We start from the raw sequence: 12,078 nt of genomic DNA on the forward strand, positions 1-12,078 counted from the left end.
AGGGGCATTGTATATCTGATCTAAACCCCTAGCCCTTTCATATATTTTTTTTCAATTTTGAAACAGGGTCTCACTCCATTGCTGAGGGTTTCCCTAGGTTGCTGGGGTTGACCTTGAACCTGTAATCCTCTTGTCTCAGCCTCATTTCTCACCTTTCTGGTAATTGTGAAAGGAGTCCTTAGCCTCACACCTTATTTATCAGAAATAAAAATCTAAAAGAGTTTAAAATGGGATACTCCTAAAAGGGGTTGTAATCTGGTATCATAACATGAAAGCCTCAGGAAATAATGTAATTTCGCTGTATACTTGTCACAGCTGTTGTCAGTTCTGATAACAATCAGAATTCTGCATTTGCAGTTGGGCATGGGGGTGCATGCCTGTAATCCCAGTACTTGGGAGGTTAAAACGAGGAGGATTACAGGTTCAAGACCAGCCTCAGAAATTTAGTAATATCATGTTTCAAAGTTTAAAAAATAAAAAGGAGCCTGGCATGGTGGCACATGCTTGTAATCTCAGCATTTGGGAGACAGAGACTGGAAGTTGGAGGTTAGCGGACAGCCTCAGCTACTTTATGAGGCCCTTCCCAACTCAGTGAGACCCTGTTTCAAAAATAAAAAAGACTAAAAAATAGGGCTGAGGGTGTAGCTCGGAGGTAGAATGTCTCTGGGTTCCATCTCCAAAAATAAATAAATAAATAAATAAATAAATAGGGCTGGAGGTGTAGCTCAGTGGTAGAATTCCTCTGGGTTCAATTCTCAGAACCCCTTAAAAATTCATTTGTTGTTCTTAAAAGAGAAGTCTATTCATTCCAAGAAATATAAAAAAGAAGAACAATAAAGACTTGGGGAACTTTTTTTTTTTGTGTGTGTGTGTGTGTGTGGTGCTGGGGATGGAACCCAGGGGCTTTCTACCTCCAGGCTACACCACCAAACCTATTTTATATTTTATTTGGAAACAGGGTCTCACTAGGTTGCTGAGAGCCTCACTAAATAGCTGAGGCTGGCTTTGAATCTGTGTGATCCTCCTGTCTCAGTCTCCCAAGAGCTGGGATTACAAGCGTGTGGCACCACGCCCAGCTTGGGGAACATTTTAGTTTAATCATCTCTTGGGGTGTAGAGAATTTTGCAGAGCATATTCTTGCAAATCCTTCACTTTCAGATTGATACCCTCAAAGGTCAGTATAGAAATAAGATCCTATTTTAGAAAGAATAAACGATTTGCTATTTATTTATTTATTTATTTATTTATTTATTTATTTAGTGGTACTAGGGATGGAACTCTGGAGCATTGTACCTCTGAGCTACACCCCTAGCCCTATTTTTTTAGTCTTTTTAATTTTGAAACAGGGTCTTAATGAGTTGCAAAGGGCCCCACTAAGTAGCTGAGGGTGTTCATGAACCTCCAGGCTCAGCCTCCCAAATGCTCTCAGTGGGTATTATTTAAAGCTAATCTCTGTACATGATGACTTTAGTGATTCAAGGCATTAATAATTGATTTAGGATATATAAGTAAAATTTTTATTTTAACGGGAAGTCTCTTGTTTAATGGATTGGCACTCTGTTGATTATATTTCTAAATATATTAATCTTTTAGGGGTTGGGTGTTTGCCTATAATAATGTGTTTTGCTTATAAACGTCCCTCTTCTCTATCTTCTTTTTGATAGCAACATCATGACAACAGAGAAGAGTTTAGTGGTTGAAGCCGAAAATTCTCAGCACCAACAACAGAAGGAAGAGGGTGAGGGAGCCACAGACCCAGGCCAACAGGAAGCTCAGCCAGAAGAGGCTTCCCAAGCTGCCGCTGAGGGAGAGAACCAGAGTGAGCAGAAGCTGAAGGCATCCAATGGGGACACTCCTACCCACGAAGACTTGACCAAGAACAAGGACCGGACTTCAGAAAGCAGGGGCCTGTCACGACTGCTCTCCTCGTTTCTCAAGAGGCCCAAATCTCAGGTCTCTGAGGAAGAAGTCAAAGAGGCAGAATCTGATAAAGAAAAGGGTGAAGGAGGTCAGAGAGAGATAGAATTTGGAACCAGTCTTGATGAAGAAATCATTTTAAAGGCTCCAATTGCAGCACCTGAACCTGAACTCAAAACAGACCCATCCTTGGATCTTCATTCATTAAGCAGCGCAGAAACACAGGTAAGGATGTATAACTGTGTGGGAGGTGAGTATACTGAAGGCAGGCTATCACTTTGTTTCACTGAAAAACATTTGGTTTTTTTTTTTTTTTTTTTTTTGGTGGTACTGGGGTTCCTGGAAGCCCTTCTTCCTCCGGGCTACACTCCCAGACCTATTTTATATTTTTGAGACAGGGTCTCTTACGCCAGCGCGGCTGGCTTCGAACCTGCGCGATCCTCCTGTCTCTGCCTCCCAAGCGCGGGGATTACAAGCGTGCGCCACCACGCCCGGCAAAACATTTGGTTTTATTTTTTATGAACCTATTGATTTAGAAATTGAAAATGATGATAACATAAAGCTTTTGGAGCTTCTGTTCTAAAGAAATGGATAGAGCCAAGGCACAGTGGCACACACCTATAATCCCAGTACTTGGGAGGCTGAGACAGGCCCTCTGCAACTTAGTGAGATTCTGTTTCAAAATAAAAAAAATAAAAAGCCGGACGTGGTGGCGTACGCTTATAATCCCCGCACTTGGGAGGCTGAGACAGGAGGATCACACAGGTTCGAAGCCAGCCTCAGCTACTTAGTGAGGCTCTCAGCAACCTAGTGAGACCCAGTTTCCACGTAAAATATAAAAAAGGTCTGGGCGTATAGACCGGAGATAGACAGCCTCTGGGTTCCACCCCCAGTACCACCAAAAAAAAAAATAATAATAAATAAATAAATAAATAAAATAAAATAGGGCTGGATGGAGCTCAGATAAAATGCCTCTGGGTTCAATTCCTAGTGCCACCACTGGAGATTCAACCCAGGGGCATTCTACCTTTGAGCTACACTCAAAGCCCCCCTTTTTATTTATTTATTTATTTATTTATTTATTTATTTTTTGGTGGTACTGGGGATGGAACCCAGGGGTATTTTACCTCCAACCTACACCCCCTGCCCTATTTTCTATTCTTTATTTTGAAACAGGGTTCACTGAGTTGCAAAGGGCGTCACTAAGTAGTTGAGGCTGTCTGGTGAACCGTGATTCTCCTGTCTCAGCCTCCCAAATGCTGGGATTATAAGCGTGCGCCACCACGCCTGGCTCTTTTTTTTTTTTTTTTTTTTTTTTTCTTTTGAAACAGGAACTTGTTAGGTTATTGAGAGTCACACTGAGTTTCTGAGACTGGTCTCAAACCTGCAATCCTTATGTCTTGGCCTCCCAAGTACTGGGATTACAGATGTGTGCCACCAGGCCTGGCTCTTATTCAGGATTTTTAAAAAGTGAATTTGCATTATAGGATTACAACTAGTATTTTGCAGCAGTCTTTATTCAGAGTAGTTTAGATTTTTTTTTGTATGTGTATGTGTGTGTGGTACTGGGGATGAAACCTAGGGGCTTTCTACACCCAGGCTACACTCCCAGACCTATTTTATATTTTATTTGGAAACAGGGTCTCACTAAATTGCAGAGAGTCTCACTAAGTAGTTGAGGCTGGCTTTGAACCTGTGTGATCCTCCTGTCTCCCAAGTGCTGGGATTACAAGTGTGTACTACCACGCCCGGCTAGTTTAGATATTTTGAAAAACCAACTTTTTTTTTTGGTACTGGGGATTGAACTTAGGTGCATTCAGCCATGAGCCACATTCCCAGCCCTTTTTAATTCTTACTTTGAAACCAAGCCTCGCTCAGTTGCTGAGGGTCTCATGAAAATGCTGAGGCTGGCCTTGAATTTGTCATTCTCCTGTCTCAGCTTCCAAAGTCCTGGGATTGTAGGTATGCACCACCATACCTGGCTAGAGATGAAATTTTGATAAACTTTAATAATAGCATATAATGTTATAACTAGGAAGAATATATAATGCAGAGAGTAATAGATTGGTGTCCTATAGTTTATCTGAAATTTCACTTACTGATTTGATGGGATTCTGTCTGAGAATAGGGAAATCTGTAGATTTTCTGGGGGATCATAATATCTTTTATAGAAAATAATATTATGCCATCTATTTGTTTTATAGTTTTTCTTTCTCAGGTAGTATTTTTACTGGTAGAGTTATCAGAGGTAAAAGTGTATAGAATATGTTTTGTGAAAGTCTTCGTATTGATTTGGTGATGTCATGAATATGCAGCCAGCTCAGGAAGAACACAGAGAAGATCTAGATTTTGAAACCAAGGAAGGAGAAGGAATTGAGGAGTGCTCCAAAACAGAAGCAAAAGACCATCCTGAATCAAAAGCAGAAAGAGAATTAAAGGCTTCCCAGAAATCAGTTAGAAGACACAGAAACATGCACTGCAAGGTTTCTTTGTTGGATGACACGGTTTATGAATGTGTCATGGAGGTGAGTGCATCTTACACAGTAATTAGAACTAAGTCATTTCATGAGGATTTGGGTAATTTGGTGCCTTTGCTCAAAGTAAGACTTACTGTAATGACAATTTCTGTGGATTGAAATGTTGATAGTGCTTTAATGGAGATGAAGGTGTGGGAGGATCTGAGTTTTATTTTATTCTACAATTGTTTTCTGTATCTGCCAAAATCTTTGACTTAATCATTTGTTACTTTAATAATAAAAGATGATTTTGCTTCAAAAAGATAAATTTGTAGAAGTATGTTAAAATAAAATAAAAAAGATAAATTTGTTAATTTGTTATTTAGAGAGTGCCTTTCTATGAACCTGTTTTCCAAGATAGTCACAATTGAGTCTCAATTTCTGATATTGGGTTAGCTCTCCCTCTAGTTATATTTGTCAAAAAGTTACCATCTATAATATTTCTGCTTCCCCAGAACTAAAGTTAATATATTTTTTTTTGTACATGTGGTACTGGGGATGGAACCCAGGGTCATTCTAGCTCCGGGGATGGAACCCAGGGGCATTCTACCTCCAACTTACACATCCAGCCCTATTTTTTATTCTTTATTTTGAAACACGGTCTCACTAAGTTGCAGAGGGTCTCACTAAGTAGCTATGGATGTCCGCGAACCTCGATCCTTTGGTCTCAGCCTCCAGAATGCTGGGATTATAAGCATGCGCCAACCCACCCAGCTTTAAAGTTAATGTTTAATCTATGAAATGCATGTTATTAGCTCCATGAGATAGCTTATAAAAACATAAATCAGCTGGGCGTGGTAGTGCAAGTTTGTAATTCCCGCGCTTGGGAGGCAGAGACAGGAGGATAGTGCAGGTTCAAAGTCAGCTGCGCTGGCTTAAGAGACCCTGTTTCCAAATAAGAAAATTTAAAATAGGTCTGGGAGTATAGCCTGGAGGTAGAAGGATTCCATCCCCAGTACCACCAAAACAAAACAAAACATAAATCAGTCAGGTGTGGTAGGCACACTTGTAATCCCAGTACTTGAGAGACTGAGACAGGAGGATTACAGGTTTAATGTCAGCCTCAGCAACTTAGTGAGGCACTCTGCAACTTAATGAGACCCTGTTTCAAACTAAAGAAGAAAAAATAGGTCTTGGGGTATAGCTCAGATGTAGAATGTCCCTGTCAATCCCCAGTACTGCAAAAAAAAAAAAAAAGTAATCATATAAATAAATCAAATGATGCTGTTTTTTAAAAATTTTCTAATATTATATGAAAGGATGAGTAATTGAATCAGTATTGAAGTAGAATGCCAGAGTTACTCAGTTTCTATGTTTGCTCGTTCAATTTTTTTTTTTTTTTTTTTTTTTTTGGTGGTACTGGTATTCCTGGAAACCTTCTACCTCTGGGCTACACTCCCAGACCCATTTTATACTTTTTATTTGGAAACAGGATCTCTTAAGCCAGCATGGCTGGTTTAGAACCTGCGCAATCCTCCTGTCTCTGCCTCCCAAGTGCAGGGATCACAAGTGTGCGCCACCACGCCCGGCGTAATTTTTTTTTTTTAATTTTCATTTTATTTATTGTTTTTAATTTTTTTGCGGGTCTGGAGTTGAAACTCAGGGGCATTTGACCTCCGAGCTACACCCCCTGCCCTATTTTTTATTCTGTATTTTGAAACAGGGTCTCACTGAGTTGCGGAGGGCCTCACTAAGTAGTAGCTGAGGCTGTCTGCGAACCGCTCCTCCAGTCTCAGCCTCCTGAATGCTGGGATTACAGGTGTGCGTCACCACGCCCGGCAATTTTTTTTTAAATAGAGCAGTATTTCCCAAATTTGGGAGTGATTTGACTTTCTAGATAAATAAATATTAAGAAAATGATATAACATTAATCAAAGAGCTACACCAACAAGTAGTGTTCTAGGTAATCTAGAATTTTGTAGATTTTTCTGAAAGAGCTTGTAGGGAAATGAATCATAATTCTTCTCTTGGGACATTTGTTTTGAAAGTGATAGTCAAATGATTCCCACAGCTATTGACTGGCAGTGGCCCATAGCATGATTCAGAAAATACTGCACCAAAAAGTGTGACTTTAAGCTGGGCATGGTGATACACACTTGTAACCTCAGCATTTGGAAGGCTGAGACCTGAGGATTCTGGTTCGTGGACAGCCTGTTACTTTTTGTGGAGGCCCTCCGCAACTTAGTGAGACTGTTTCAAAATAAAGAATAAAAAAATAAGGTAGGGGATGTAGCTTGGAGGTCAAATGCCCTCCTGTGTTCCATCCCCAGACCCACAAATATATATATATACATATATATATATATATATATATATATATATTAAAATAAAAAGACAAAAAATATAGGGCTGGGTAGTGTAGCTAGAGGTACCATGCTCCTAGGTTCCAACCCTGGTACCACAGAAAACAAAACACACACACACACACACACACACACACACACACACATACACACATACACACACACACACAATTAGGACTGGAGGTGTAGCTCAGAGGTAAAGTGCCCCTGTGTTCCATGCAAAAAAAAAAGTGATTTTAAAATTTTTATTTACTTATTTGTTAGTGGAGATTAAATTCAGGAGCATTCAACCTTTGAGCTACACCCCAGCCCTTTTAATTATTTATTTGGAAATAGGGTCTTGCTAAGTTGCAAAGACTGGCCTTGAACCTGAGATCTTCCTGCTTCAGCTTCTCAAGTACTGAGATTACACACATGCACCACCATGCCCAGCTAAAAAATATGTGATGTTTCCGGGCGTGGTGGTGCACGCTTGTAATCCCCGCGCTTGGGAGGCTGAGACAGGAGGATCGCACGGGTTCGAAGCCAGCCTCAGCTACTTAGTGAGGCTCTCAGCAACTTAGTGAGACCCTGTTTCCAAATAAAATAGAAAATAGGTCTGGGAGTGTAGCCCGAAGGTAAAAAGCCTCTGGGTTCCATCCCCAGCACCACACACAAAAAAGTAATGTTTTTGATGGAGGTGGGGGATGGAAGGTAGAGGAATGGTAAAGTTTTGTTTTGTATTGTAACTGTTTCCAAGGTGCTATTAGCATGTTACATCTATAAGCTGACAAAAGGAACAGGAATTTTGTTCTACTTAGACTTTGTAGCTACTTGAAAGTTTATTAAAAACCAAAAGTAAAAGAAGAAATTACAAAGTGACATTTTATTTTATTTGGTGGTGGATACAAGAATAAGAAGAAACCTCAGCCAGGCCTGGTGGTGCATGCTTGTAATCCCAACATTTGGGAGGCTGAGACCAGAGGATCACAGTTCGCGGACAGCCTCAGCTACTTAGTGAGGCCCTGTTTCAAATTAAAGAATTAAAAAAAAAAAAATAGGACAGGAGGTATAGCTTGGAGGTCAAATGCCTCTGGGTTCCATCTCTAGACCCACCAAAAAAAAAAAAAAAAAAAAAAGAAGAAACCTCAACTAAAATATGTGTATCTTTGTAGAAACATGCTAAGGGACAAGATTTGCTTAAACGGGTATGTGAACACCTCAATCTTTTGGAAGAAGACTACTTTGGTCTAGCCATTTGGGAGAGCACCACCTCTAAGGTAAGGAGACTGCCAATATAAGATGCTAACAAAAAAACTATTTGAATTCTTTTGTTTTGCTGTTGTTGTGTGTTTATGCCAGCCTCTCCAAGCCATAAGTGTACTTGTTTCTCAGATTTTACTTCTAGCCAACCGTGTGGCACAGTACTTGGGAGGTGGAGACAGGAGGATCACAGGTTCAAGGCCAGCCTCAGCAACCTTGTGGGCCCTCTGCAACTTAGTGAGACCCTATTTCAAAATAAAAATAAGTCTAGGGGTGTAGCTCAGGGATAGAATGTCCCTGGGTTCAATTCTTGGTACTACAAAAACAAAGCAAAAACAGCAAATAGTCACATGATGAATCTGACATTTTCTCCAACCTAAAAGGGAGCCAGTTATTAACTTGTGAAAGTAGAAGAATGAGTGACAACATGGAGGAGGGAAGAAAGACTCAAAGTCAGAAACCTGCATCAGAACACTTGAATATCTCTTGAACCAATTAATAGAAACCGTAAATATTTATCTTAAAATATAATGATGAGAACTTTAGTTCCTGTGATTCTCCCGTGTATGTGTGTGTGTGTGTGGGGGGTCTGGGGAGGGAACCCAGGAGCATTCGACCTTTGAGCTACACCCCCTGCCCTATTTTTTATTCTTTATTTTGAAACAGGGTCTCACTAAGTAGCTGAGGCTGGCTGTGAACCATGATCCTCCTGTCTCAGCCTCCCAAATGCTGAGATGACAAGTATGCCCCACCACGCCTGGCTTAGTACAGTTTAACAAGTATTTGCTATACTAGATGACATGGACAGAGCTGTGAATAAGGTAGACATTCACCAACTGTGTGATGAGTGTTTTACAGAAGGAAGTACAGGTGTCATAGGAAGATCTGGCTGGGAAAATCTCTGGGGCAGTGATGCCTAAGCCAAAATCTAAAGGGTAAAATAGGCAAGTGAAATGACAGAGAATTGTTTGTGTAAAGACCTAGATGTGAGAGGAACTGAGAGCCAGCTAGCCTGGCTGACCATTGGAGGTGAAGAGAACAGATAATGACCCTAGAAAGGTAATGGGATTGGGAGGAATCCTGGAGAGAATCTTTTATACAATATTGGTTCTTTCTCCAAGAGATTTCAATTCATTACGTTGAACATGGTGGCATATACTTTAATCTCAGTACTTGGAAGGCTGAGACAGGAGGATCTCAGGCCCAGGACTAACCGCAGCAATTTAGTGATGTCTTCAGCAATTTAGTAAGGCCCTGCTTCAAAAATAAAATATAAAATAAGACTGCAGGTGTATCTAGAGGTAAAATAAGTCAGTCAGTCAGTCAGTCAGTCGGTCAGTTAATTGAGGGGCAGTAGCTTTTTTGTGTGTGTTGGGGGTCTGGGGATAGAACCCAGGGGTAGTCGAGCCCCAAGCTATACCCCCTGCCCTATTTTTATATTTTTCATTTTGAAACAGGGTCTCACTAAGTTGCAGAGGGCTCACTAAGTAGCCAAGGCTGTCTGCGAACTGTGATCCTTCTGTCCCAGCCTCCCGAATGCTGGGATTACAGGCATACGTCACCACGCCCTGCTAAGGGGCAGTAGCTTTTAACAACTGCAAACCTTGTGCAACTAGGCATGGTGGCGCATGCTTGTAATCCCAGTACTTGGGAGGCTGAGAAGGAGGATCACAGGTTTGTGACCAGCCTCAGCTATTTAGTGAGGCCCTCTGCAATTTAGTAAGACCCTGTTTCAAAATAAATAATAAAAAATAGGGCTAGAGATGTAGTTCAGAGGAAGAATGCCCCTGGGTTCAATCCTCAGTACCAAAAAAAAATTTAGTTTGAATTAGTGCAAACTAGAGGACATGGAATGTAGAATAACTCTTTGCCTAAATAAAATTATTTATACCATATTCTTTGTAGCTACGTATGAATCTGCAAAAGTGTTTTTTTTTTTTTTTTTTTTTTGGTACTGGGGGTAGAACCCAGAGGCTTTCTACCTCCGGGCTATACTCCCAGACCTTTTTTTTTTTTACATTTTATTTGGAAACAGGGTCTCACTAAGTCGCTGAAAGCCTCACTAAGTAGCTGAGGCTGGCTTCAAACCCGTGTGATCCTCCTGTTTCAGCCTCCCAAGCGCGGGGAATTACAAGCGTGCGCCACCACGCCTGGCTGCAAAAGTTTTTTTTCTATGAACAATTATTGACTCTAATAGACCTGTGTTCATAGGCATGAAGTTAATATTCTTTAAGGATTTAACTTTTACTTTGTCTCCATAAAGGCTCAAACCAGCTTTACTTAAACATCCATTTCTTCACTAGTAAGGGAACATTAAAGTTAATTTAAAAATAAAACAGCTGGGCGTGGTGGTGCAAATTTATAATCCCTGTGCTTGGGAGCACAGGCTTGTAATCGCTGCACTTGGGAGGCGGAGACAGGAGGATCACACAGGTTCAAAGCCACCCTTGCTGGCTTAAAGAGACCCTGTTTCCAAATTTAAAAAAATATATATAAAATAGGTCTGGGAGTGTAACTGGAGGTAGAAGGGTTTCCAGGAACCCCAGTACCACCACAATTAATTAATTAATTAATTAAAAATAAAACAAAGCTGGGTGTGGTGGCCCATGCTTGTAATTCCAGTATTCGGAAAGTGGAGACTGGAGGAATCCGGTTTGCAGCCAGCCTCAGCTACTTAGTGAGGCTCTTTGCAATTCAGTGAGACCCTGTTTCAAAATGAATAAAAAGTAGGGCTGGGGGTATAGTTCAGAGGTAGAATGCCCTGAATTCCATCCCTAGTACTGCAAAAAAAAATTTATTTTTTAAATATAAAAGCTGAATAGTGAAATGCAAACTTTTCTCAGAATCATACTCTAGTTTCATCTTCCCAGAGAGTTTGTAAGAGCCCTTCTGGGGAAGTCAGTGGCAGGTGATCTTGGGAAATGTAGGGCTTTTCTGTCAGGGCCTCTGCAGTCTGTAGGGTATTTCAGATATTTTTCTGCTTCTACATTTATCAGAGCCAACCTGCAGCTATCAGAAGTAGACCAAAGCAGTGCATTTCTTTGGATTAAAATGAGGGTCCTTAGCAGATTTCAGAAGCAGGGCACGGAAGTGAAAGCAGGAACTTCTTTAGCACATGGCCAGGGCAGATCTTGTATAGAAAAGAATCTGCAGAAGCTCTGCCTTAGCACTGTCAGGCTAACGTGCCAAAAGTGTAGCAAGGGCCATCTTAGTAATGCGGCTGTTTTGAATATGCTGTCCTTAGAGCCGTGCTTCTCTCCTCTGTACTTTCCTGTCACCGTCATCCTGGGGATTTGTCTGGCTTCCCTCCCATTATTTCTTCTGTTTCCTATATCCTAGCTTTTCCTTGTTTGATTCAGTGCTTCTGAGAAATGGTCCATGTCTTTTGAGATGTTACATATCTTAGAAAAATGTCTTTATTCTGTCTTCAAACTTGATTATTAGTTTGGTTGGATATAGAATTATAGGTTTAAAATGAAGGCATTGCTCTATTATCTTGTAGTTTCCAGGGTTGCTATTGAGAAGATGAAGACCAATCTGACTCTTGTTCCTTTGCACGTGAGGCTTTTGTCCTTCTCTGTCCCCCTTTGCAGAATCAAGCTAATAGAACTTCCTTCCCCAGGGTTCTGAGATTTCACAGTTATGTGGGTTGATTTCCATCCATTGTTCTTGGCCCATGTTTATAGTCTTTACTGGACTGTGGTTTCCTCAAGAATGTCCTTGTCTAGCACATTGCCTGTCCTAAATATGGCAGGCACTTAGGCATTCAGTAAATAAATTGAAAGAGTGAGATCTATTGTCATATTTTAGAAAAGCCATTTACTAGTTAGGAGTTAGATAAGTTACTGGTACCTTTATTTCCTCATTGTTAAGATGGGAATGATGATGAGAGAATCCATAAAAAGTATGCAGAAAGGCCTGGCATGTAGTAAGCACTCAAGAAAAATTAAGTATTACCATTATTATTATAATAGCATTGTTTGTTTTCCACTAGGGATTGAACCCAGAGGTATTCTACTTCCAAGCTACTCCCCCAGCCCCATTTTATTTCTTTTTTGGAAACAGGGTTTCACCAGGTTGCTGAGAGCCTTGCTAAGTTG

General features: G+C 40.7%; 1 protein-coding gene across 9 annotated transcripts in view; it reads left to right on the forward strand.

Moving 5' to 3' along the window:
- Window positions 1–1,671: 1,671 nt before the first annotated feature.
- EPB41 (erythrocyte membrane protein band 4.1) overlaps window positions 1,672–12,078 on the forward strand; it is a gene marked incomplete at both ends in the record, with an annotated part of 108,349 nt that continues 97,942 nt past the window's right edge. For 8 of the 9 annotated variants that reach the window (XM_080691734.1, XM_080691735.1, XM_080691736.1 and 5 more), the window contains 3 exons: window positions 1,672–2,142; window positions 4,233–4,442; window positions 7,891–7,995. In XM_080691734.1, coding sequence (XP_080547860.1) covers window positions 1,672–2,142; window positions 4,233–4,442; window positions 7,891–7,995 — 786 coding nt within the window. The remainder of the gene's footprint in view (window positions 2,143–4,232; window positions 4,443–7,890; window positions 7,996–12,078) is intronic. The other variant, XM_080691741.1, reaches the window with a different exon arrangement.

This window comes from Muscardinus avellanarius (genome assembly GCF_963383645.1).
Source record: "Muscardinus avellanarius genome assembly, chromosome: 3".
Classification (NCBI taxonomy): domain Eukaryota; kingdom Metazoa; phylum Chordata; class Mammalia; order Rodentia; family Gliridae; genus Muscardinus; species Muscardinus avellanarius.